Source organism: Dicentrarchus labrax, unplaced genomic scaffold (assembly GCF_905237075.1).
Source record: "Dicentrarchus labrax unplaced genomic scaffold, dlabrax2021, whole genome shotgun sequence".
In the NCBI taxonomy this organism is placed as follows: Eukaryota; Metazoa; Chordata; class Actinopteri; family Moronidae; genus Dicentrarchus; species Dicentrarchus labrax.
Genome location: NW_026136704.1, coordinates 18,014,546 through 18,041,835, shown reverse-complemented (window position 1 = coordinate 18,041,835; position 27,290 = coordinate 18,014,546). Strand labels below are relative to the sequence as shown.

The following is a 27,290-nucleotide window of genomic DNA, read 5'->3' as shown; positions in this document are numbered from 1 at the left end:
TGTGTGGCAATGTTTTAATAGTGTTTAACAACTGCCTGTGTAGCATACAATGCAGACAATACAAATAAGTAGCATTTTGTACCTGAAGGCAGGAATGTGTACACTAATGCAGTTACATTTGATCTAACCAAGGCATTGGCTTCAAATGGGTTTTTCTTCTTCTTCTTCTTCTTCTTCTTCTTCTTCTTCTTCTTCTTCTTCTTCAGACTGTGATGTACTGTATTTGACACTGCTGAGTATGTGACAGAGCAGCTTCAGAGACACGGAGATCAAAGTACTGAGACATTTTGTCGGGTCTCTGCATCTTTTCCAACCTTTAAAGAAGTTTGCAGTTTCAGCTAAAATAAAATCTTGTTTTCATGTCAATGCACAGGACACAGAGGATTAAGTTATCAAAGAATACTTTGGACTGAGTGCACACATGTGTACACATATACAGTATATACCCCATGATGCCCCCGACCCTCCCTCCTCCTCCTCCTCCTCCTCCTCCTCCTCCTCGGCAACGGCCCAAGTTAAAAGACTTCAGCTAGCTGGTTCTAATTTCCAAGTCAACCTAGGGGGATTTTAAATGCTAAAGACAAAGCCGACCTCATGTCGGACTGAAGATGCAGGAAATCCAAAGATCCACTTTGTCCCAGACTGTGGACTTGAGACTCGAGATTCATTTTAGGCCACCGTTCACACACAAACAATCCTGACACCTATGACGCATGTCCACTTTAATGGATGGCAGAGATGCACACAAAATGTCAACCTGGTATCCCCCCGACTTGAAATTAAAACAACTTAGGAAAACCATGGTTATCCTAATTTGTTCAGACTTAAACACACCGCCTGTAATCATCCTGAATGAAACATGTCCGAGGGAGAAAGCCAGAGGCTCTCTGAGCAGAAATTAGTTAACAGCACTATGTTTGGGTCTTCTGAGTGCAAATACACTGCGCGACAATGTATTAATGTTTAAAAGCACAAACATTAGTGTCATGAAAAGAAAAGGTGGGAAATTACAGAAGTATATGACATACATAACATCGGCAAGTAGCAGTTGAGGAAGTTTCTTCATAATCCAGCGTCAGCTTGGGTTCATATTACTGTCAGTCAGAAAATTCAAGTCCACTATTTGCTCTTTCTGTAATTCTCCATGACCGAATGGAGCAAAATAAAGTCTTTGAGATGAATAACCGGCAAGAGAGACCATCTCATCTTGCAGGCTTTTTGATTTCAAGATGCGATTTCAGTGTGTGTGTGTGTGTTCACAGTCTCTTCTTGATGAGTTTCTCTAGCTTGCGGATGCGGGAGGACTCTTGCTCAGGGGTCGGGGTACTGAAGGACAGAGAGGGGCCGCCGTCGGCCCCAGAAGGTGGAGTGGGTAGCCTTTGCCTGAAGAGCTCCAGCATACTGCTCTGTTCACTGCGCTTAAGACCCTACACACACACACACACACACACACACACACAGGTTAGACTACATATGCAAAGCAGTTATAGGAAAACATGTAGATCTATGTATTTTAACTCATGTGAAGTGTCTTTGAGTTCCTTGAAAAACGCTCTATAAATAAAATGTATTATTGTTATTATCAGACTTTCAAGGTTTCACAAAGGTTACAACGCTAAAGGCATGACATTTTGGGAAATACGCTTATTTGCTCTCTTCCTGAAAGTGAGATGCGACCCTCAGATCTGTATGTTCAGTATGAAGCTGGAACTAGCAGCCCGTTGTCTTAGCTTGGTGTAAAAACTGGAAGCAGAAGAAAACAGCTAACCTGGCTCTGTCTAAAAGTAACAAAATTCCCCTACCAGCACCTCTAAAGCACTTTATATCTGTTTTTTTTTAAATCCGTACAAGTACTACAACTTGTGGTTGTACTGGCTGTTGTGTGCAGATGTTAATTAGTGAGCTTTAGATGTGCTATTAAGCAGATGTTGTTACCTTTGAACAGAGCCAGGCAAGCAGATTCCCCAAGATAAACTAAGCTAAGCTAACAGGCTTTGAGGTCTGGCTCCATACTGAAGATACAGATTTGAGTGGTATTGATCTTCTCATCTGGCTCTCAACAGCAAAGGAAGTAAGCATATTTCCCCAAAACTTTGAACTATTCTGTTAAATGAAACTGACCTTCATGTCCAGAATCTTCTGGAAGGTCTCAGGATTGCCATCAGCCAGGAGCTTGATGTAGTTATCAACAAACACCACTGGCGGTTCATGTGGGGCCATCACCACCTGCGGAAAAAGTAGAGTTTAATGTTGGTTTCACCCCTCCCTCCTTTCCTGTGAACCATCATGGAACGACCAAAGAGATCTTTAAATGATCCCACATGGGGCAGCTATGGCCCAAATGAGGGAGGGGGGGGGGGTTAGAACTGACAAGACCAAGTTCTAGCTGCAAACAAAGTCGAGACTATCGTTCTATATATAGGAGCCCACTCCTCACTCTTTTTTTTCCTTTTTATACACCAATTACTCCATGCATGAGTGGGCATGAATTAGTTTCACCGGTAATTATTTTTGGGGTATAATGAGTCTGGGCAAAAATCAGCATCAGTCAAGAGCAGGCAGAAAAGGTTTAATGGGGCACAAGTCTTTCTGGATTGGATTCTCTTGGTTGTTATTTTTTTTTCCAACAATAGAGACAGGGTGGAAAACGTGGATCGGATAGCATTTCTTGCAGCCGCTACAAAGCAGGCAGACAGAGCAACACATGGCTGACAGACCCCCACCTCCCACCTCATACATACGCATGCACACAGGGATCATCTCACAAAATGTTTCTCCTTCCCTTCGCTTGAAAAAAGGAAAAAAAAAGAAAAAAAAAAAAGGCCCGATCCACCCTTTCAAGCTTTACTCTTCCCTTTTTACCCAAGGTAAGATTAATATATGAGAAGGTGAGCTGCGCAGGGAGGGAGAGAGTGGAGGAAAGTGAGAGAAGAGCAGGCATGAAAGGCTCAGGATTGTGTGGAATTCTTTGCTTTCTTACTAGCCCTGCTGACTGAGTGATTTACTTAGCAACTGTCCTGGAGCCAGGCCAAGGGAAAGGCCTGTAGGGACCTTGTAAAAAAAGAAAAAGAAAGGGGGAGAGGGAGTTTAAGAATGAAAATGGGTATAAAAAGGGAGAGCGAGAGCAACAGAGTCAAGGAGGGGGAAAACATTCGGGCTGAACAAGGGTGGGGAAGGGGGTCTGCCTTTTAAATTCTCCCCAGAAGAGAACTTCAGAGGTGGGAGAGGGAGTTGGAGCTATGGTGGGCTGGGCTGGAAGAGCATGGAAAACAGCCACGTCTCACAGGCATCGAAGCGGCCAGGAGAGGCCGTCTCAGACAGACAGAAAGAATCTTATGTACTTTGAAAATAACTGAGCACTGGCTCACAAAGCCAACAACCAAATCTTTTACACTCAACGTTGATACTTTGACAGCTACATAAATATTTCAGATATAGGATCTTAAACGTAGAAAAAGGCAGTGATTGGATTGGTTTAAAGCTTTGCTCATCAATATTCCTTTACTGACAATGGATCAAATGACTATGCATAAAGTGAAAGGAGTTGCTAGAAGTGATGAACCCACAGAGAATTATTACCCGACTCTGCAGTTCCTCCCAGCTTTATGGACCGTTTTAGCATCTTTCAGCTCACTGTTTTGGTTCCACTTATTGTTTTTGTTCAGTATTAGCCCTCTCTTAAGCATGGTTTGATGGAGCAGGAAGCTTTTTTGTTTTTAGAAAACAAGCTCTGATACTACCTGCACAGCACCAAGCAGCAGAGACAAAATGAGCAGCTAGCTGGTGAACACTGTGGAGTGTTTGGCTGCTAAAGAGCCAGCTATTTCCCTTAGGAGTCTACACCACAAACTACAAATAAATGCTAATGTTAGTCCATGTGTGCTAGATTTGTAAATAGGCTACTGTTTGCTAACACGTAACAGCTTTATTAGGTGATAATATGTCAATGTGGGTTTATAGCTTGTTTCGCTGCTCCTGAGGAAAAAAAAAAAGAATACTTGTTGAGACCATAGCTACTTCACATCTATTTGTACCATCAACAGGATAGTTTTGATTAGTGTGAAATCATTAAATCAACTCTTGGACCATAACACAAGAGGACACAACGTTCAATTGTTCCAATGAATTGCAGATTCGTCTTCTAAGCCAGATTTCATTTCAAGTCACAGCATCACAGGGTGTAATTTAACACTATTGTTGAGGCTTAGACAGAGGGATTCTTGTATTGACCGTCTTTCGATGGGTTTGTCTTTCAGAAACATTAGTCTCAGCCCAAGGTGGAAGCAATTACTTGTGAGGGACCTTGATGTTGCACACAGTTGATGGCTAAGCTGCTGGCCACAGTACAAAAGCTTGCCTTTACTCATATGGGCTTTCTCTTGCCAAGGCCAACAACGTCCATAGAAGACATCTTTGTATGTCTCTTTCAAAATAGTTTTATTAGAGTGATGGAATCCAGATAACTCATCCTTCTATACCTTCTTACCACAAGGGACAAAAAGTATGTTGGATTGTATCTAATTATATTATCTTGTGCGGCAATACTTCTTTTAAATTTTGTTAGGGCTGTATCCATTGTCTATCATTTTGTTATTTGTTATCAGGGTTTTTCTTTTGATATTTCTCTTAGTATCAGATTTCTAGCCTCCACAAAGATTATTTTGTATTGTATTCTGCTGTCACAGTAATGCATGTGGATCACTCAAAGGCCCTCATGCAGTGTCAGCTACGTCTTCAGAAGCTCTATAGATCATATTCCAGCTGAAGGGGCCTGCTGGCAGTAAGATTCAGAAAAAAGCAGACAGTAGTGGGCTGATGTGAATGCATTCTATATCTCTATAATGTGAAAGCCCCATTAATGTGTGGCAGATGAGAGGAAATTCATGTTTATACATTCAGGGCATTTTTCTAGGGAACAGAAAGGCCTTACACTGGCCATATGGAACAGTGTGCGTCCCAGTAGAAAACAATCAGAGGAGGCAATCAAATATGAACTGCTGAGAGGGGTTTGTTATACAGTCGATGTCTGACGCGAAACAAAGTAGGACTAAGAAGGACTTAGTGTTACAGGATAATACCATAAATAGAAAATATTTGCTGTCTGCCATTGTCCCACTTTTTTTTAAAGCAAAGGAAGGACTATTAAAATCGAGACAGTCCAACCAAGATAACTTCAGGAAGGAAAGAAGGCCTGATGGGAGTCCAAGTGAAATCAAGGGACAGGCAGGCGTGTTTGTGTGTGTGAGCATTTCTGAACACTCCAGGGACAGTTAATTAGGGTGGGGTTAATCTATGGCAGCCACATACCAGTGTCCTCTAGGGTTGCATAATGTAATTCTGAGGCAACTAGCTAGATCCTGTGTTTGCTCTCCTCACTGAAAACAACATCCAATATACACCTTGTTTTACTGCAACTGTGTTTTGCGTGAGTAGACGCATGGTTGCATGCATTTACTTATTTACTTACTCCCACCTTTCCACTGGCTCAAGGTCAACCACATACTGTGTTGAAGAATATGTGCGTGTGTCTTGTGTTGGCCCGTCTTTCACTCATTAAACCAGAAGTGCATGAGCTCCGTTCCTATTCCGTCCCTACCTCATGTGAGGTGGATCATTTTATGGAAACATGCTCATAAAGTGCTATTGTGAATGGGGTTAAAGACACAATTAAAGGGTTATTCTGCCCAAAAATAAACTCTAAGTAGATAATCTGCTTGAGTGACTCAAGACAAACATTTTAATTCTGGCTCGCCAGTCAAACCACAAACACTCAAAAGGAGAAATGTTTGTTCAGTCTATTGTTGCTTCTAACGATGGAACCTCAATCAGTGGAAAAAGCAGTTAGCTGCAGGTTGTGCCAGACTATTCTTGGTCAAGAGTTAGCGTCAACACCAAAGCAAATGTTTAACTGGATATGTCAGAGTTTCAACATTAAATCTGTAAAACGGCAAACAAGAGATAAAGAAAAGTCACTCCGACCGCACTTACACAAAAGGGTCTATCTAAGGTTCAGAGCCTTTAAAGGTCAGAAACTGAAGCCATGGTTGTAAAGATGGCCGGCATGAATTTAGCCACCCAAGTTAAATGTCATAAAAGCTCAAGTGTCCCATAAAGATTGAGCGGCTCTGATAATGTGTTGAAGTTAAATTACTTTGTATTTAGAGTTGAACTCAGGATCTCCTTGAAATCCATCAGTTAACTCATTCTGAGTTTATATGTGAAGGTAAACTGTTTAAAAGAATCTCTAGTGGCCTTAAGAGCAAGTGAGTGTTTTTCCAACATTCATCTAAGAAAAAGGCTCTACACCTTTTCACACTTAAGACAAATGTGCCCCTGAAAGCTAAACAGCCAAAAGTGTCCCTCTCCCCCTAACCTTAAGGATCATCTCTGCACGGGTCATGCCTTTCACCACTATCTTGGTGTAGCTGGCAGGTGCCTTGCGGAGCACTTGGGAGCCTATGGAGGGCAGATCCAGCAGGACCGTCTTCAAGGAGTGAGTGTCAAGTAGGAGCTGGTGGGGTAGGATACACATGACAGAAAGTCAGCCGAACAGTTATTCAAGGTTAAATCAGTCCATATAGTGAATGTACAGCATTCATTTCCTGATGTAAAAATTATGCAATAGTGCACATACATGTACGGCTTAAAATGCGCTTAAGATGATGACTCACAGTGCTGCTCAAATTAAGCTTTAGGACAGATGAGCATAAATTAAACTTACTTGTTCAGCTCCCACCATGCTGATAGGCTTACATCTGAACAGGTGGTTGATAAATTTGGGAATGAAAGAACTATGGAAAGAAAGTAAATATATTAACTTTAGGAACCTTGAATCATGGCTTATGGATAGAGCAATTATGTGGGTATGATTGTATGTGTGTATGTATTATACTTTGTGAACTTGATGCAGAATTGTGTGAAGTATTTGCGTGTAGAGGCCAAATTGTCTCTGATGATAGGCACGTTTTGCTTAATGTGCATGATGATTGACGTCACATAAGGACTCTGGTCACCCACATGCTCCACACTCTGCCACGGCATCTGAGAGAGAGGGAGACACACAGGGGAGGAGGAAAGCTTTAACATCTGAGCCAACATACAAGTAGTGTTAGAATATTATATTATATCATCAGGAATATGTGGAAATGTTCAAGTTCCCAAATGATGATAGTTGACTAAGAGAAATTCTGAAAACCACCAGAAACCAGTGTAACGGCATCTTACAGACTCTTTTAAAGGCAAAAATATGATAATGTTTTCCATGTTCTTTTCTAATGAAGGGCAAAGGTATTGGATTTGAATATCTTCTATACTATATGAGCTGAATGCGTGATTGTGTTTGTGTGTGTCTAACCTTGCTCATAGCAGTGAGAGCAGGGTCACAGGCAGCATCTAGATCTTGAACAAGCAGCTGGATACTGTTTGAGATCACACTGAGAAAACATGAAAGTAAATAATTGCCATCATTCTTTACACAAAAGAAGGAAGGCTCTTTTTTTATAAAGAACAAGAGCTGCCCACTTACGTGCTGAATGTATCCATCTCCCCAGTCAAATTAATTCTCTCCACCAGGACTTTATCTACCTTCTCCTTTAGTTTCTCCTCCAACTGGAACACAGACAAACAAAAGAAAACACATACAAAGCATTATTTCTGCATCCTTTTAAATATATATATATATTTAAAAAAAAGAAATAAAACAAACGGCTTGGATAAAACCTTTCAGGTTGTGTTGTAATCATAACTGTCACAGTGACTTCCTTAAAACACTGATGAAACACAGGTCAAACATGCTGTAACTGCTACATGATAGGCATCTCTTATAAACACTATTATATCCTGTCACTGCAGATAACACTCTAGTTCAATTTAATAGATTCATAGACAGTACAGGTCTGTGCATCTGCAAGATTGTGTGCTTATTGTGTGCGCATGCCTGTTGTGTGGTAGCCAAACAGTACTCTGCAGTACTGAGGATGCTACAGATCAGGCAGAGCTCATCCACGGTGAACTTAGCAGCTTCTGAGCCTTCTTTCTCCTTCAGCAGACTGCTGATGGTAAGACCTCCACTGTTGCTGCTGGATCTGGATGGCAAGATAGACGTAAGAGGAGAGAGAAAAAAAACAGCAGTAAAAGAGAAAAGAGAAAGAAATAGCAACAGAGAGAGAAAGAGGGATTATCATAAAGTGGGGAAAAATGCTGACGTTTAAGGTCTACTAATAAGATTAACTGTTTTATAGTGTTAACACTTTCAATCTATCAAGTTGTGAGCGATAGCTTGCTTCAGTCTTGTGTATTTTAAATGTTTTTATTTACACTTAGATCACAGTTATAGGGTGTATTAGAGTTGAGATGAACCCCAAAATGCTATGTACTGTTTTTCCTAAGACTAGCTAATGCGGATGCCCTTTGCTTCTGAACTCTCTTTGTTGAACCCATCTTTTTAAACCACAGGTAAAGAAGATCATTTTTAGTAACTGAGACACAACAGGCATAACTACAAGCAGACGCAAGTGTCGGGATGCTGTGCCAACGAGGCTTCAACGGCGACCCAGTCATTAATAAACGTCATAACAGAGACATGTGGGTAAAACCACAACATAGTTCAAGCTCCTTTCGAGGGCCCCTTTCAAAACCTTGCAAAACCAATTCACAGCACACCACACTGGACGGCCGTGTCTGCGTGTGTCTGTAAGTGTATGCACTTGCAAAGCGTTTGAGTGCATCTTTGAACAGTGTTTGTACACGACTCAGAATATGGTATACATTAGACAGCGAGCACAAGTGTGTAATTAGCATGCACATCTGAGACAGAAACAGAGCACGTCTCTGTGTATCTGTCTGTGTGTGTGTATACGCACCACAGCCCAGTGATGAGTTCTAATGTGGCCAATGAGCCAGAGATGTTTTTGGTGGTAGCATATTAGGCTTTGCCACAACATAACCAACTCCAGATCCCTCATAGCATGCCATCCCAATCCATCAAACACAGTGAGGACTGAAGACATTAAGTTTCAAACTAAAGCTCCTAAACAGCCCCATCGCCATACCAAAAGAATGAACAAATATGGGTGTGACATGATTGTTTATGAAAAGTTAATCCCAAATAAATCTGCATTTGTGTTAATGCCCAGAAAAATTTATTATTCTTGTGGATGGAAATTGTTGAAATACTAGAAATACTAGTGAGTGAATGCTAGCGAGCTAGTGGGTATTCTTGTCAGCTGGTTGGATGAATAATGTGTTTCCAGTAGTTTTTGGAGGTCTATGGCACACAGACATACATAGACACTACTTGTTAGTAATATCAAGTCATTATTAGCTTTGGCCTTTTCATGGGTCACAGAGGGTGGCGTATGCCATACAGATTATAAAGCCCCTTAGGCAAATTATTAGATTTATGATTTTGGGGTATATAAACAAAATTGACTTGAAAAGCCACCAGGTCACAGATTAGAGTGGATCAAATGTTCTACTGAGACTCTAACTTTTGGACTAAGAATGTATTGACTTTGTATTTCAAGAGAGAAGTTGAGGGTTTTCCCTGTCACTTCAAATCAGTCAGGCTGTCCTAGAGCCAGCCTCTACAGGCTGTTACAGGATGTATTAAGCCACTTCCATATTGGCAACTGCCATAGTGTAGCCAGTTTAAGGAAATATGGAAGTGGCTTAATATTGAGGCTATTTGACTGCCTTTTGTCAGTAAAAAAGTAGTTACAGTAGATTCACCACCCTGTGACAATTTCATGGTAATGTTTATGTTTTATTTCTACACTGAATCTTTTTTTAATTCTACTAGGGGACAAGTTTACTTCCTGCAAAAATCAATGAGAACACTAGCTTTATGTTAAAAGTATAACCTGAGCCAGTCTTACTTAGGCAGGTTGCCAGAGAGGATCTTCCAGGCGTACTCTCTCAGGAATTTCTGGAAGATGGTCGTGAGGGCGATCATTGGTTCTCCAGTGCTCAGTTGGGAGCACTGCACCATGCACTTCTTGTAATAGACAAAGAGGTCAGCACAGCTGGGCAGCACTGCTCCGCCCTCCTCCGTGCCTGCCTTGGGTGGGCCTTGTGCTCGGAAGTCAGCCACAAACCGGTCAATCAGTTCTCCCAGGTTCCTGCAGATGCCGAAAATGTACAGCCAAACCCACACAGGTTCACAGAGACACGCACACACATATACAGGCACACGGTGGTTGGATTAGGGGCACATGAACAAAATTAAATGAATCAAATAAAAACACATGATTGGTTCCTAACCCCAATAAATAAATAAAAGCATAACATAACAGGCACACAGACACAGAGCCAGATGGATAAATAGGAGAAAATATTCCAAGCATATCAAAATCCTCAGTACTATAGTCAACAGGTCCACAGTCGGTGTGGCCCAATCCTACTGAATCTTGGAACTAAAGCCAAGGACAAAACAAGCAGGCCACTGTTCTCTCCTGCTATGTCCCACTGGGGACAAGCTGATCTGGCTGCTGCCTGCTTAAGGCCTTTGGACTGAACTGAAATGAGGTTGTAGCTGTGGAATAGGTCAATCCTGTTCCCTTGGACAGACAAACGGCATTTAACGCTCTAGAGAGCCAAGAGCCAGGGGCTGCATGCAAGCAGCAGCAGTCCCAGGACTGTGTTCAGTTTTAGGAGCGATCACCATGACTGGGATAGGGGAGGGACGTGAAGGATGGTGGCACACAAAAGAGGAAGAGGAGTGTAAAAAATAAGGCAGGAAGAAAACAGAATGAGAGATTGAGATGTAGAAAGAAGAAATCAAACAAACATTGCACAGAAAAAAAGAGACTGGAGAAGGGGTACCGAAAAGAAAAAAATAAAGGAGGTGGGAATGAAAATAGTCAGATCTGCTGTGGCAGCACTTATTCAACCTCCCTCTCTTTCTCTCAGCGTCTGTGGTCGTGCAGCTAATGGGAAACATTTCTGCCACAGTGGAGACAGAGGCATGTACAGGAACAAGAGATGGAAAGACAGAAGAGGCAATGCAGTAGAATGGGAGGTGGGGGATCTGATTGATGAGTGGGCAATGGAAAAAGGATGCATGTGCCAGCTTTACACACAACCTGCTCCTGATTCTGGGTCTGTGTACCATGACCAAGTTTGGCTTTGCCTGCTTGTATGTCTGTGTGTGTTGCTCACTTGTCTTGGGATTCTATGTAGACATAAAGATGAGGTTCAAAGCACTTGGAAACAATGCCATGGAAAGGGTTGTCTGGAGCTTTCGGCTTCCTGGGCTAAAACAATGGAGGGAAAATGAGGAATTAGTGAAATAACAGGTTTTAGCTGTAGCTCCTTTGAGTACTAATTAGTGAAACAGTTTTTAAAGATAAGGCGTCATGGGAGATTGATACAGTGTTACGTGTACTTTGTCAGAAACTGAAGCAATTGAAATTCCATGCTTAAAATACACTCAGCTACCACTTTATTAGCTCCACCTAGCTATAACTGATACAACAGCCCTGCAATAAATCATTGGTAAAAAAAGGTTATAATGTTCGGCTTTTGTCGATACTCTTTTTAAAGAGGTGCAGATTCAACTTTATGGTCATTTTGGAAGCTGTAGTTTGTGGTGCTGTTGAGATTGTGTTATATTGAGAGGTTTTTCTAACTTCATTTCAGGGCTGTTATGTTAAGGCTGAGTACTTTTACCTAGGTGTATCTAATACACTGCCAACAGAGCTATGTTTGATATCTAGTGAAGAAAATGGATTATATACAACTATGCAAGCATAGAAGATTATCTGGGTTCAAAATAATGCCACATGGTTCTAAGTTAAGGTAGTACATCGGAAAATATTTAAGTACACTACTGTTCTTCATAAGCAAATGAGCATGAGTCATATTCCCTTTGAGAGGAGCACTTTAAAAAAATAAATAAAATGAAATTAACATTTATTTACCTTAGCCAGATCCTCGTCCTTCTCTGTGCCTCCATCCTCACCTGGCTCATCCTCCAGGAAAGGGTTAGTGGATTCCAGAGGGCTCTCTGGCCTCTTCTGCTATAAAAACACAGATAAAACTTCAGTATTTTTTCTAATGCTTAATTATTAAAGCATCAAAAGGGGTTTGAGTTCCAAAAAGGCATCACATGCTAATAGTACTCTTGCCTAACAGAACTCTTTCTGCAAATATCACAATCTCTTTAAAATAAAGTCCAGGTTTCATTACTTTCCATGGTTATGTAGACCATTTCACAAGAGGCTTTGATGAAACTGCATCTCCAATTATAAAATTCCACTCAACCAAATCCCTGATTGAATTACAGAACCCAACAGGCATTGGTGTAAAGTAAACTAAAGACAAAAGGCCCTCTGTCTAACCTAAATATTCTGAACAAGCTTGGCCTAGTTGTGCTCCAAAAAAATAATTATCATAATCTGTCCATTCTCTGTATATGGCTTCAACCTCCACACGCCAACATGACCTGGATTAAAAGGTTTCCTCAGGCTGTGACACCAAGAGTACCTCTTTGTGTGTGTGTGTGTGTGTGTGTGTGTGTGTGTGTGTGTGTGTGTGTGTGTATAGGATACAACAAACTACAAATCTGTTTCGTGTAAGTGTGACAATGGCACAAACGAAAGCAAGCAACATCAAAGAAATATTTCTGGGACATTTTCTGCTTGAAGAATTTGATGTGCCTGGAGACCAGCATGTATCGTGTGTCTGTGTGTGCTTTTCTCACTCCAGGTATGTCGGTCAAGGTGCATCCTGTGAAGCGTTTGGCCAGAAGACCCTCAAAGTTTGTGGTCCTCTGAATGGCAAACAACAGCAGCTTCACCTCAATTTCCTTAGCCCGTGTTCGCATCACTTTGGCGAGTTCCACCCTGAAAACACATGCACACAGTGTTACCTCTTATTTCTACACTTTAAATGACATCCCAAAATGTTTCCAATGATCCTTTTCAGTACATAATTGTAGTCTTACATCTGTCCTTTAAGCAAAAACATGTCTTGTCAGGCTTTTTTCTAATGACACTACGGCAATTTTGGCCAGATGTGTTTTTATTGTTAGTTGAGTAACACACAAATAGTGTGCCACTCTTTCTTCTCTCGTGTAGCAGAGGGGAAAAGACTGAGAAGTAAGGCCTCTAGGTCACTGCTCATGTAGGCCACCTACGTCAACTGCACTGAAAGTATGCATCAAATCAGACTCGAGCCAGGCATGCCATGCCAGTGTGGTTTACTTCATGATGCAAAAATGTCCCACAACCACTTTCTCCATTTCTGCCTATTTAATTTAATTACATTTAACTTCTTTTTCTTTTATTCTTTTCTTCTCTTTTCTTGGGGACAGAGAAAGCATTACATATCAATTAAATAGGCTAAAGCCACATTTGTGTGTCTGTGTGTGTTTACCTGGTGATGTGGCAGAACTCCACAGCAATACGCTCTGTCATGCACCACTCCTCAGGAAACATGCGTCCATACTTCTCCTCGTAGTCTACCAGCTGCCGTTTGATCCAGGCATAGCGGCGATCGATCTTGTCCAGCCATGCAACCTGAGAAACAGGGTAGAATACTTTTTCATCAACACCTAAGTATCACCCTTTTCAATGAGGTAATTAGATATTTCCTGGAATTAGATACGGTCTTGTATTGAATTTAAATTCTAACTCACATCTTGGTTTTCCTGGAATAATACCAGGTACTCTGAGAGGTGCTGCCTAATAAACTTTTTGATGATCTCCTGTTTGATGCGTGGGTCCAGCACATTGGCCACCAGACAGGCATCTCTCAACACATTGCTGGGGCCACCTGGTCTCTGGATGGATTGTGAAATAAAATATTGACATTCAGTTTTGTACAGGAGAAGAACAAGACAAGGATATTGGCTACATAGGGATAAATTGAATAATATTTGTCCAGAAAACCCATAAATCTGTTTACCTTGGATCCCTGAGAGGGGAAGGCCTCTTCAAAATCTGCCAGGATCTGAGTCCCCAACTCACTCTGCGCTGCCTTTACTCTAGATAGGACAAAAAACAAATCACAATAAATGATTAATTATTTTCTCAATCAGACAAACATCATATTGAAATATTGGCAATTTCCTGTGGAAGCCTCCAATATACAACATACTTTTTACATATAACAGCTAACAATTGAAAACTACCTAGTTCAATTATCATCCTGGAATTTCAGAATTACAGAGGAATACCCTACAAGCTTTTTAAAGCCATCAGCTTGCTGTTTACAAGTTAATTGAGGGCAAACCTCAAGGCCACAGCACCCGCTATACAATCGCTAAAACAACCACACAACCAATCATTCCTCAATATTTGATAAATGTTTTTCAGTCTCAATATCAGCACACAGATGCAGATGTCTTTATGTGCATGCTTTGCTTCGAATGTGAACACTCAGGTCAGTAAAGCGAAAAACAAATACTGAGCAAAACAATCTGAGTCTGTTGAGTCCTCAGCATTCACCCAAAGGCATCCAGAGCGGATTAACACAGGACAGCACCCAAAGCCATGACAATCATCCAGAATAAACAGGAGAGGGTGGAGAGATAGTGTCACGGACGGATGCCAACTGAACTAGTAGCCTTCATTTCGAGCATCTGCTGCTGGCTAAAAACTCCACTATCTACCTCTGTCTGCTCAGCAACTCAGTATGAGTCTGGAGCAGTCGACAGAAACTTGTTTTATCTGACTGAGACCAAGCTGTCAGCAGCAGGTCTGACTGTACTCAGTCTGTGGCTGCATTTTGTGCAATAATCTAAGTGCACACACACACACACACACACACACACACACACACACACACACACACACACACACACACACACACACACACACACACACACACACACACACACAGCCAAACATTATATCTAACTGTCTGTCAGCTCAACTGTGACAGTAGCAGTGCAGTTAAGACAGTGAGAAAAGCATTATAGTTGAGACCATGAGAGAAGCATTGAGTGACGACGAGGAAAAGGCTTATTAAAAAAGTAATCACAGTAGATCCTGCTCAAAGGTGAAAGCTGCACTGACTAAATTTAGTCACGCTTCAAAGGACTTTCAGGACAAAAGGCTAATTTCTCTATTTGAATAAAATAAGTAAAGGAAGGAATGGGGAAATGTCAGATGGAGGCTCTAATATGCATTTAGCCTGTAACCCTGTTGAATTTTAAAAATGGTTTAAAACTGAACTATGCTTTTTTTTCTGTAGAAATATCCTATGTAGTTTTTACTACTTAAATGTGCTATATATATGTATATATTGATACTCTATTAACCATTTATGTCCAGCTGCCTCCATATCTTCCCCTTCCCTGTGTCTCTCCTATCATCTGTTCCTCCAGCAGAGTCACTTCTTCCACACAGCTGTTATTTGGTATGAACACTGTCTGCCACACCTCAGCCAAAAGAGAACAGAAGGTCATGCTTTTTTTGTTTTTGTTTTTGGGGATCAGCACTACTTTGAATCTGAACATCAACTTGGCCAGTGCGTCCCAAATCTATTTTTGTGTTCTTGGAAAATAATAGCAAAAATGGAAATGTACTCAGTCAGAGTGGGAAACAGCAGCATACCAATGCTCTCTCTCTCTCTGTGTGTGTGTGTGTGTGTGTGTGTGTGTGTGTGTGTGTGTGTGTGTGTGTTTGTCGGTAAATCTCTGCACGTTTATATGTTTAAACTGTAGTACCATTTTTGATAGACATGTTGAAAGCAAAACAACAATCTCAAGTGTGTAATGTAAAAATTGCATCTCCCACACACAAAAGTGGAAGCATATACATGGAGATATAAACACAGTCCCAAAAGCACGCCTCTAATCTCTCACAAAGGAAGAAATGCTGGCATAGTACAACACTATTCACTGGATTTCCTTCCCGTGCGTTCTTGTATGTGTGACATTGTGCGTGTATGTGTGTGAACTTCAGCATAAACAGGATGCAGAACACAAAACACCTCCAGCCAAATACTGTAACCACTTTTCAACAGTTCAGCTGACAAGCTATGGAACATTTTAGCTGTAAGCAGAGATCAAGCTCACAAGAGGCTACTGGAAATTAGCTGTTCTTACAGCCATTCTGCTCCCCAAACAGCCCAATTGAGCTCGAGCAAGAGACTAAACCCCTACACATACATACATTCACTCAAAGAAAGTGTACTTGAGGAAAATATGTCAAGAAATACCCTCACACATCACTGGTGAGTGAATATGTGTGCGAGTGTGTGTGTGTGTGTGTGTGTGTGTGTGTGTGTGTGTGTGTGTGTGAATATTAGTTACCTCTCAGAAAGCTGTCTGATCTGGGGTATGCCCATGTACTTGTGGAAATGTTCAAGCACATTGACCACTCCCTGCAGCAGGTTGGCCACCTCACCATACTGCCTCTTTCTGGTCATGGCTCTGGAACACAACAACCATGTGAATTATTTATATTATATAACAATCTCTATATATCTTTATATTATCTATAGCTACAGTTGTCCACTGGTTATGCCATGCACTTCTGTAGACATGTTAATCCACATCATTCAAGCATCAATCTAGCTGTATATTTCTCCCAAGTTTAAATGTATTCCTAACCAGCTATAGGTGAGAAAACTATCCACACTCTTTAAAAAAATAGGATACAGAGTACAGAAGGATATGGATATGGGATGGATATATCATTCCGCTGATGGTTTGTGGGTTGTAAAAGGTTTGATACAAGCTCCTCGTCTGAAGCTAACTCAGAAACTAATCCTTTTTCTTAAACTATTTTGGAATCTCACAACCACAAAGTCTGGTCTGTTCAGTGCGATTGTACCCACTCTAAAGAGTCAACACCCCCTGCCAACATGTGCAGGTGGTTGAGGGTGGTGATGGATGTAGTGAGGTGGCGCTTGGCATGGTCCAACTGCTTTATGTCCCTCGTAATCTCCTTGACCTGTGAAGGAACAGGAATAAGTCAGACAGGTTGGAAGAAGCAAGAAAAGGTGAACGAATGTAAGGGAGTGGTTCACTGGATGGGGCGATTAGGAAAAAGAGAAACAGACCAAGATGAATGACACACCCACTGGTTTGAGAAATAATTGCTCCTACGTGCCTCCTGAGGGAGGGTCTGCTTTCCAACCCCCCCCAATCCTTTCTCTGCTCACCCAGCCTACTGGCTTTCCTATGACTATCACTGACACACACACACACACACACACACACACACACACACACACACACACACACACACACACACACACCCGTAGCTGACAGGCACATGGAAGGTGAATTACCTCAACTTTAAATAACTTTCTCCACTGTCCTCTATTGTAGAATAAGGAGGCTACAAGCTGTATCTCCCCTGTGCTAGGGTCATATCCCTGATAAGCTTCAACAAGCCATCTTTGTGTGTTTGTGTGTTTGTGTGTATGTGTGTACATACCATTTGTTCAGACTTCTCTGCTTTGTCCTTGATGTCTTTGATTTTGCCAAAGAGCTGCTGGATGGCTATCTGGGCCTCTTCCAAAGCCTGCCCAAAAATAAACAGGGGAATATGAAACATAAAGAGAAGACACACTTCCAAACTGCTGCACCAGAATCCCCGATAATGTGTTTATGTCTGTATTCTTGGGAGTGGGCCATGCTACAAATCAGTGGTCTGAACGTGGTTTGAAAATTTCGGCCCAAGGAATTTCTAAGGCCGAAGTCCAGCTCAACCCATCTCTAAGCAAGTAGACAGCAGGAAGTGGAGGAATAATGTAAAAACAAACAGAACTGAGAGAAACACAGTACACATACTGAGAGTAGAAGAAAGCTAAAGAAAATAATACATGCTGGTCAGCCAGTAGAGCAATCAGGAGTCAAACAGTACAGACACAAGAAGATTAAAAAAAATACTATACCTTCATACACCAAGCTATAATGTACGGTACATTGCATTTATTGTGAATGAGGGAACCTAACTAATGCACATTAAACTGCCTTCTGGTGTCTGTTAAAAATATCAAAAATTAAACAAAAGGGACGGTCTGGATTTTCTCCACAAATTCACAGGCAGACAACATGAAAACCTTGTCAGAAGCTGATTTATTTCTTATTCTGTTTTTGATCAAAATATATATCACCCCACACATAAAATGTTAACTTTCCTTTAGAAAAAAATATACTAGACTTCTAATAATACTTTGTTGTAACAGCGCAGTGTAAGGAATAACTGTGTGTCAGTGGTTGAGTACCAGTCTGGGTCAAATTTCCAGAGATTTTTTTTTTTTTAAATCCACACTCACCGCTGGCCTTGGTCCATGTGAAAAAATTATCTGCATATGTCCGTTCCCAGTTTTAGACCAGGGACAACGCCAAACACACTAATTGGCCGTCTAATTGACGAGCTCTCTAGATATCTTACATGGAGAAGTCTTAGGTTGACACATGAGCCATAAGGCTAATCTCTCCATAAAGGCTGTCACCATAAAGGCTAAAGAGGTTATTAGCAGTTTTAACAGCCTATAAAGCCAGACAGGATTAGATAACCCTAGACAGTTACATCTGTAAGATGGTTAACGTGCTATTCTAATATTTCCCCATCATCTGACATGGCAGCTGTTCTTTGATGGTCCTAAACAGAGATTGCGCGCTGACATCTGATGCCAAGGTAATTGGCTTCACTTGGCCTGATACTGTGGCGGCACTGCGACACAACTTTGACTCTCCTCAGATTCACAAACACAATACACACACATCCACACACATCCACACACATCCACACACATCCACACACACACCCACACACCCACACACACACACACACACACACACACACACACACACACACACACACGGAATGCTAACAGCCGACACCAGCTGTGCAAGGAATTTACCACTTTTACAAGCACCTCTAAGAAACACACAAAAACATGCACACATAAGCACGCACGTACAAACGCACACACACATAAATACAGCTTGCACTGACAGCAGAGGATTAATTTTCCTTCCTGAGTGTAGTCAAACAGCAGCACTTGGTGACAGTGTCATGGAGACATAGTCAAAGTCAAGACTACACCATATGACCAGGCCATAAAATCACAACAAAGTCATGTTGACATTTAACCCTTCAAGGGCAGTTTTAACCTGACTGTTCTTAAACTATACTAAAACTTCATGCACTAGGAACTCTTCTTCAATCAAGATGAGCAAAATCTGACTCTAGCTTGCATTTATCCATCTTTCTTTTCACACTTCAAACAACCCTTTGGTTCTTACGTGATTGGAGAAATGAATTGGAAAAATAAAAGGCAGGTTAAGTGATTAATCTTTGATCTGAGAGTGAGGAGGAAGGGAGTGCCACTGAATCTTTAAAGAGGTTCCCCCAGAGGAGTTCTTGAGCAAACAAAGTGCATGCAAAAGAGGCCAAAACCTCCAAGGCTGCAATTGTCGCTCATGCAGACTCAGCTGAGTCCATCTGGCTCACTTCCTAGTGCTCATTTCCTGTATTTAGCCTTGAGGAAAGCAGAGAGAGACCACTGCCCAGAAGGCGCCTCAATGCCCGAGATGTTATCTGCTCTCACACAAACACGCACATGCACACTGGTGTATCCCTAACATGCAATAAGCAGCACATGTTCTGTGGCACACATAGGCGATATCATAGTTCATTGCGAGGCTTGGGATGCACTTCACTCCTCCCTCTGACAGACATCAGCGTAGCTTTCTAAAGTAGAGAGTGTATTAAATGGCACTTGTGAGTTTAGGGCCTAATACATTGAATCAGATCAACCCAACAAGGGTATTTTAACAGCTGGAACACTGCCTAAGCACAACGCTTCATGTAAACATTTTTAGGGAGACAATTTAGAGAGAAGAGTGTTTCACTTAACAGAGAAAAGAATAGCTGAGGAAATCCTTTGTGTAGAATTACTCCTTGAGTTAAAAAAAATGTTTTGTCACAGCTAAGCCTGACAAAAAAGAAGCACCATATTCTAATCCATTGTGTTATAAATAGCAACATGCTACTATGCTGCTACTACACTATTCCATCTTTGTTGAACTTTTTATGTTCAGTAGGGAAAACAATACAATAAAGTCTTGGCACAGTTGGTGTTTGCAGATTAATAGTCAGATTTAATAGGCTATACTGAACAAGTCACTAAACATAATTGAGACTGAGAATTGAGGTTATAAAAGCTGCTAAACTGTACATTGGGAGACAGAAGAAAGAAAGCAACAGTTTAAAGAGTGTAAGAAAGAGCTCTGGGAAGACGAAAGTCTGGAAACTAAAGTGGTGAACAGCTTTTTCTGAGTTAACATTAAATATTTACATTAATGTCGATTCAATAGGAAGACCACCCAACACTGTTTTCTAATACAGCCCTCTTAATACCGCAGTGGACATATAGAGTGCGCACGCACACACACACACACACACACACACACACACACACACACACACACACACTCACACACTCACACACTCACACACTCACACACAAATCACACATACAGAAAGAGAAGCGTGAATGCCAGGTTGCCAATCATGCAAGCAGCAAGTACAGCCTCACTATTAGGGTACGTAACGCTCTGCAAAGCAGCTTTCATATGGCAGGAAAGTTGCTCAGCAATCAATTAACAACAATATGAATGGCAGGCAGTAACTGAGAACAAATGTTTGGTCTTGTTAATGACATTTTCCAACTCAGACTTCCACAAATAGATTCCAACCAAAATGCTTTCACATCCTTCGTTTCCACTACAAAAAATAAATAAAATAAAAAAAAGAAATAGTGCAAAATAACCCTTCATTAACACTATGATATTGAACTCAGCTGACTGTGGAGCAGGTGTGCATGCGGTATCCACATTGCCATGACAACGGGCAGGCGAGAACGACGTACAAAACTGTGTGTGGTGGGAAGCTCTTGGCAAGCAGACTACAACCAGACAGAGATATTTCATATGTATGTATGGAACAGGCAGACTGGTCAGGAGATTCCCACCATCTGCCCTCATCTTCAGCACTTTAGGAAACAGCGTCTGTAATAGTGTGACCACATGAAATAATGCAGATTGGAAGGATTAGTCTGAACTGCCCAGAATTGAGCCACATGTGAGCGGTGTCATAATTTCTGGTTAATGACAGAGTTTATCTCATTATAATTGAGCCTGTCTCTCCGCCGCTGGACAGATGAATTACAGTCCATCGTATTGGTAACAGTTTGGCTCGTGGGGCTATGCGCGTATGCATCTGTCTTAATGTGATGCCATAGCCCGTTTCAGCATTTCCTGGTTATTCATTCACCTGAATCATCCATGCAAAAGCTATATGGACTCCATATAATCACCATGAAAATTCATCACCTTGCCTTGTTTTATGAAATAAACAATTTTTCGTTGCCAAGTAACAGCACTATTAGCCACCAGGGTCTGACCACTAACAAAGTCACATTTCCACACTCAGTGCTGTAGCATATTACTGTCTGACTCCCTACAGAAAAAATAAAATTAATTCCCCAGGCCTTTCTCTCTCCTGCTCTCCTGTGCCCGCCATCCTTCTCCATAAATGTACCCATCTTGGGTTTCAGCCTGGGGATTGCATTTATCTCAGTGAGTGAGATCGGTCAACAGCACAAATTGCTTATCTTGTTGGCTTTATTCTATTGCTGTCTTTATGTTTCAGTCGCCCTCTTGAAATGAACACCTCTCCATCTTTCCGTCTGCAGAAAGGATTTTCCCTCTGGAAATGTTGGAATGGCACTGTGGGGCTGGAAAAACAAACTCAAATTATTGTGTGTGACTGTATAATGTTATTGGTCTGGAGGGGATTTAGAGACGTTTTCGCTACCAAACGGTAGCTAACTGGGAAAGACAGGGCCAACAGGCCAGACACCCTGACGACAACGCACACCTAATCATGTCAACTGGTCAGAACATACACGGCTCACCGATCAGGTGTCACGTTCCCTTTAAGCCGCAACTCCTTGACAGAGCAAGGACCTGGATTAAATCACCATGGGCTGTTCTTTTCCGTCATGCTCCCACAAGAAAAGGCAAAGACTCAAAAGCCTGGGTCTAAAAGAAATTTAAGTATTTACATACGGGAATCTATTTCCCAGACGTGTTTTCCGTAAAGAGGGGCAGTTTGAGCAGTGGGAATGGTTCTGAGTCATCTTGTCCTTTTCCATGGAAGCAATGCGGAGAGAGGAAAGAGCAGGCGAGCGGGAAGAACATGTTTTTCTGTGTTGGGAAACCATTCTAACATCAAGAGAAGGGTGCTGTTTTGAACACTGCATGTGATGAATAGGCCTGGTGGTATGTATGTGTAATGTGTAGATGAGGTTGTTCATCTCCCCCGTTAGGGCACGCAAGATCTACATGCTGTGTTTTCTACAAATTATTCAAAACTGATACCTAATAAAACATAGAACTAAAAGTTTTTCTAGCTGATAATATCCATTACAGAAAAACCAAGTTGTTCAATTCTGTCAAGCCACAGCAGTATGTTTCTTTATGAACTGCAGCTCAACTCACCTGTCTGCCATCTTGGCCTACGTTGGTCTGGCCTCTCACCACTGTCCTGATGTTGTCATCCAGGCGCCTATTAAATGTGACATAAAATGGCACTTAGTCACATTGAGGGTAAAACAAAACAAAAACAAGAGCTGTGTAATTAGGTCCTTGACATGAACTCACCGAATCTTTAGACGAATCTTGTTTACCACATCATCGATATTAGCCAAAGACTGAGAGGAAATACGAAGACAGGAAATCAGGTAAACATGAAGCAAGCTTTTGTCAACCATCCTAAAAAGTCATAATAATTGACATGAAGGAAAAATGATTTGTCGTTGCAGCTCTCTGGGAGGCTTAAAGGTCAAATACGTTAGGGGAGAATGAGGAAAGACAGATTTCCCACACACTCTTTTCTATGAGTAATACCTTTTATTATATCATTCTGGTACCTGCTGTTTTCAGTATTGTGCGGTTGGTCCTATATTTTACACAAAAAACCCACCTCTGATAGGATGACTTTGCTTCAAATCATACAAATCTGTTCCATTACATCTTTAAATGCAGGGCAGTTGTAACCCGTCACCGGTTGAATTATAACACACAAAACCCAATCAGGTGAAAATACGGCACACTAGTAGGAGCCCTTCTGTATATAAGCACAAACTATAGGGTTACAGTGACACCTCATGGAGACAGAGTATACATAGAGATGTATATGGAATAAGTAGGCAGTATATAAGATTTTTCAAGATAATGTGCAATGAAGTCAAGTCACACATGGGGACATACATATGTACACATACAAATACATGGACACTCCCAGACATTTGCGCCTACATATGAACGCATACACTGGCATGTGCAGTACATACACCCATTGACACCTGCATATAAATATTTACATAGGCTGTTTGTCTATTTGGTTGGTTTTGTTCTGAATTTGTTTTATCCATTTGTTTGTTACGTGTTTTTAACCTTGATTTTAAACAGGGTTAGGGAATGAAAATTAAATTAACGTCAGCTAGATAGACACCCTATATACAGTACATTACATCTGTTACAGTCACTTTCCCTCGGCTGTACAGGCTTCCTGTAAGTCTATTTCTATTTCTTATATTCTATTATTTCTGTTAAATAAAACAAAATCAATTTTCATCCATTCACAGATAAATAGTTTCAATCTGTGTAACTTCTGTGGGTTATTAGGTACATAAAATATTTCACAAACCAAAGCTCAAGAGGCCTTTTTGTCATTTTGAGATGTCACTGAAAGAAAAGAAAGGCTTAACATAAAACATCAATGATGTCTGAATTTCATCTAGCTGACTCCTGGTATTGTGCATGTTGTCTCACTGTCACACTGTCATTGTGACTCACTGGAACAGCTGAGAGCAGGGTTAATGTTAATGTTAATGTCTTTGCCTACTGTGACAAGTCCAACTATCTAAGGTGAAGAAAGGCTGATTATATTTATATAAACCACAAATAATAAACCAGACAAAATATGACAATCCACTATATCTATCTGTATCAGTGTGTATGTCAGTCTGGCTGCAGATGTGTTTCTGTCACTTCACTGTACCTGCTCGGTGGGAAACAGTGTGTTGATGTATTCCACAGCATTGAAGTCTGCTCTGTCCAGCGGGTCTTGGCTGGGGAAAACCTTGTACACAAAAGACAAACGACAGACAGACAGACAGACAGACAGTCAGTCAGTCAGTCATGGCTGGCGGCGTTACTGTGAATATTTAATGTTGTATTGGGTTCAACATGCGAACTGGCGATGCTTTGTAACATTGCTCAGTGGCTTTGTGAAACAGCTCTGTCCAGTAACTACTGACAACCTGCTACATGTTGTTAAATGAGCCGTGTGCAACGTAACCACAGACGGTATCCTCACATTCACGGCGACAGGCACCGGAGGCTAAAAGCGACAGACAGCTTCATAAACTAACGTCACGTATTATTTTCTGCTCCCTTTAACGTCACCACAAGATTTAAATCACCTGACACAACGTTTCTGTGAGTCAAACGCTGTTAGTAAAGTGTGGGAGAGCAATGTTTCCGAGCTAGCGGTCGTAATAACAGCAGTGTGACAGCCAGAGAGCCTGCTAACAGCTGTTAGCGCGACGAGCTACAATCTTTAACACACTGTAATAGGAACGAGGTGAAGCGGCTACCTGCTCAATGGCTAGTTGCACCTCCGGGGTTAGGTGCAAAATAGCCTCCAAATCCTCAGCAAATTCAAATTCTTCCTCCTCTATCATTGTCAAAACAAAACCAGAGACCTCTCCGGCATACCACTTCCTGGTGAGGGGGCCTCTGGGATACCTGGTGACGCAGGAGAAAGGGTGCTTTCATGGCTGTCGGAAATCCCAGACTTTCTCTCTAGAAACACGTACACATGAATGAGCATGATTATTTGTAATGATTTACGTGTATGTGGCATATTGTTGTCTGACATTCAAAGTGCATAACAGCTGTTTTCCTGTATGTTTTTATTCGATTACTATAATTAACACATCAGTGGGACTTTTCTTTCTTTTTTTTCTCTATTTTTTACTTCTGCCACTAGTACCTATTAAGTTACCACAAAATACATTTGTTAGACTGGTTAGTTAGAGAGGTTTGACATTTTGTTTTTCTTTAGGAACTAATACTAATACTACTAATAAGGATATATGTTGTTGTGCTGTACAGATGATGTCTTCCCTTTGGTTTCACAGGATCATGACCTCCAAGAGCAGCAGTAATGAGGAGCATGTGAAGGGAACAAGCTGCCACATGACCTCTCCTGCCACATGACCTCTCCTCTTTAAACACCACCTTTATAATAATTACAAGTAAATTACATCAAATATAGACAGATAAGGTGCACTTTCTACTTTTCATTCCACCTCCATTCCTTAAAGCCCTGCGTGAGCTCAGGTGATGAAAATCTCTTCTCAGAATGTTTTAATTAAATTTTACACAGCCTTACATCCTCTTCCCACATTGCCTGTCTTCCACACGACTTTGAATCTCTTCATAGCTCTGCTCTGATCTTAATAAATCACGGCCTGTCTGTCGTGACCTGAAGCCTTACTCCACTGACAACTTGCCTTTATATACTAAATATGTTTCTATGACACCTACTGTATCAAGAAACCAGCCTACCTCAGTGACATATTGCTGTCATCTGTGTGCACATCACCATTTAAGGAGCAACAGTGCCCCCTACTGTTACAAAAAGAAGCAATACCTAAATACACACACACACACACACACACACACACACACACACACACACACTTCCATATGCCCTAGCCTCTAAGCATTACATTGTTATGTTTTATTCAAACGAGGCATATAAACCCATAAAATAACTTTTAGTACAGCATTTAAAGGACTTGACAGAGGAAGAGAAGCAGCGGGGCAAGACAGACGAGTGAAGAGGAGGAAAGCAGTGGAGTGGTGAAAAGCAGAAGATAAATAAGAGTGAGGAGAGTAGAAGACAAAGAATCAAGGAACGAGGGGGTTGAGGGAAAAAAAGAGGACAGAAAAGAGAGGAGATAGAAATGACGGTATCAGGTTTACCTGGATATTATTTATAGGGAGGAAAATCAATAGGGTGGAGAGAAGGAGAACAAGAGATGAGTTGATCCGGTGTAACAAGTCCTCATTGTACCTTTCGAAAACTGACTTGATGTCTAATATCACGATGGCTCATTTTTATGACTGAAAGCAAAGTCATATAATTAAGAAAAGAGGGACATGGTTGGATTTATGACTCATAGGACAAAGTTACAAAGGCTTTTTGGTAAAATTGCTCAAATTCATTATCAAATAACTGTTGTCTGACATTTTTAAAGGATGTAGGGATGTACTAAAATGTAAAAGAGGGTGAGAGTGGAACACAGAAGAAGTGAAAGAAAAGCAATGAGAGAAAGAGGGCAAGAAGAGTGAAGGGATGGCTGAAGTTGTGTTAGTGTGGGACAGAGCAGCTGTCAGACGGCTGATATAAATCTCTCCCACAGAGGAAACACATCATGTTGCACAATTCACTAGGGGACACAACTAACACTGCAGACAAGCAGTGTGTTTGTGCACATACATTAGGGGTGTTGCAATACATTTTAATGACAACTGAAATATGAAAATGGGATATCATTTCCAGTCATGATTTGGTTAAGATGATAATGTGTGTGATAGGTCAAATAGATGCTACAAAAGAAAAAAAAGTGCTGCATAATCCAGCTGTGAGACATCTGCTTAAGTGAAATTACTAATACAACCATGCAAAAACATCGAATTACAACTAACAGCATCAAAGGAATGGTCTGACATCGTGGGAAACATGCTTGTTGAGTTAGATGAGACGATGAATACCACTCACTCATCTGCACATTCACTACAAAGCTGGAGCCAGCAGCTGGTTTTCTAAGCTTAGCATGAAGACAAGAGCCAGGCAAGCTTTTTCCTCCTGTTTCCACTTTTTATGCTAAGCTAACTGGCTACTGGCTCCAGCCACATATTTACTGCACAGACATCGTATCAATCTTATCATGTAATTCTTGGAAAGAAAGCAAAATACTATAACTATTCTTTTGTTCTGTATTTTTTTCAGTCTTTAATCTTTGCTTTCTTGTGAAATATTGGATAATTATACCTCTTTAAGTATCGAATAGTCATTTACATGAAACCATCTGAGAACTTTAGAGGAGAAATATCTTTAGTGGAGATGAAGCATGTGACAAGGGGTCTCAACGCTGCTTAATTATAAGGGGTCACAGGCCAATATCGGCATAATCTTGGTAAACGATGCATTGTGTCTTATAAACGTGCATTTGTTTTGTGT

The 27,290-nt window shown here is 41.2% G+C and overlaps 1 protein-coding gene and 1 long non-coding RNA gene across 3 annotated transcripts; one reads left to right on the top strand and one right to left on the bottom strand.

Moving 5' to 3' along the window:
- vps53 (VPS53 subunit of GARP complex) lies at positions 1-24,781 on the bottom strand. 2 transcript variants are annotated; one of them, XM_051398798.1, is made up of 22 exons: positions 24,634-24,781; positions 24,036-24,116; positions 22,634-22,683; positions 22,472-22,538; positions 17,391-17,477; positions 16,786-16,901; positions 16,259-16,378; positions 13,906-13,984; positions 13,637-13,780; positions 13,375-13,517; positions 12,701-12,842; positions 11,919-12,017; positions 11,158-11,252; positions 9,876-10,118; positions 7,937-8,084; positions 7,526-7,608; positions 7,355-7,433; positions 6,893-7,041; positions 6,722-6,791; positions 6,374-6,511; positions 2,122-2,226; positions 1-1,427 (listed from the first exon to the last, which is right to left on the bottom strand). In XM_051398798.1, exons 1-22 carry the CDS (start codon positions 24,718-24,720, stop codon positions 1,257-1,259), a joined length of 2,496 nt encoding a protein of 831 aa, XP_051254758.1. In that variant the 5' UTR covers positions 24,721-24,781; the 3' UTR covers positions 1-1,256. The 2 variants fall into 2 exon arrangements, with proteins under 2 accessions (XP_051254758.1, XP_051254759.1); XM_051398799.1 differs by having other exon boundaries at positions 11,919-12,014.
- On the top strand, positions 24,126-25,432 carry LOC127362725 (uncharacterized). Its single transcript, XR_007884504.1, has 2 exons — positions 24,126-24,475; positions 25,180-25,432. It is a non-coding gene; the product is annotated as an uncharacterized LOC127362725 (long non-coding RNA).
- The last annotated feature ends 1,858 nt before the right edge of the window (positions 25,433-27,290 follow it).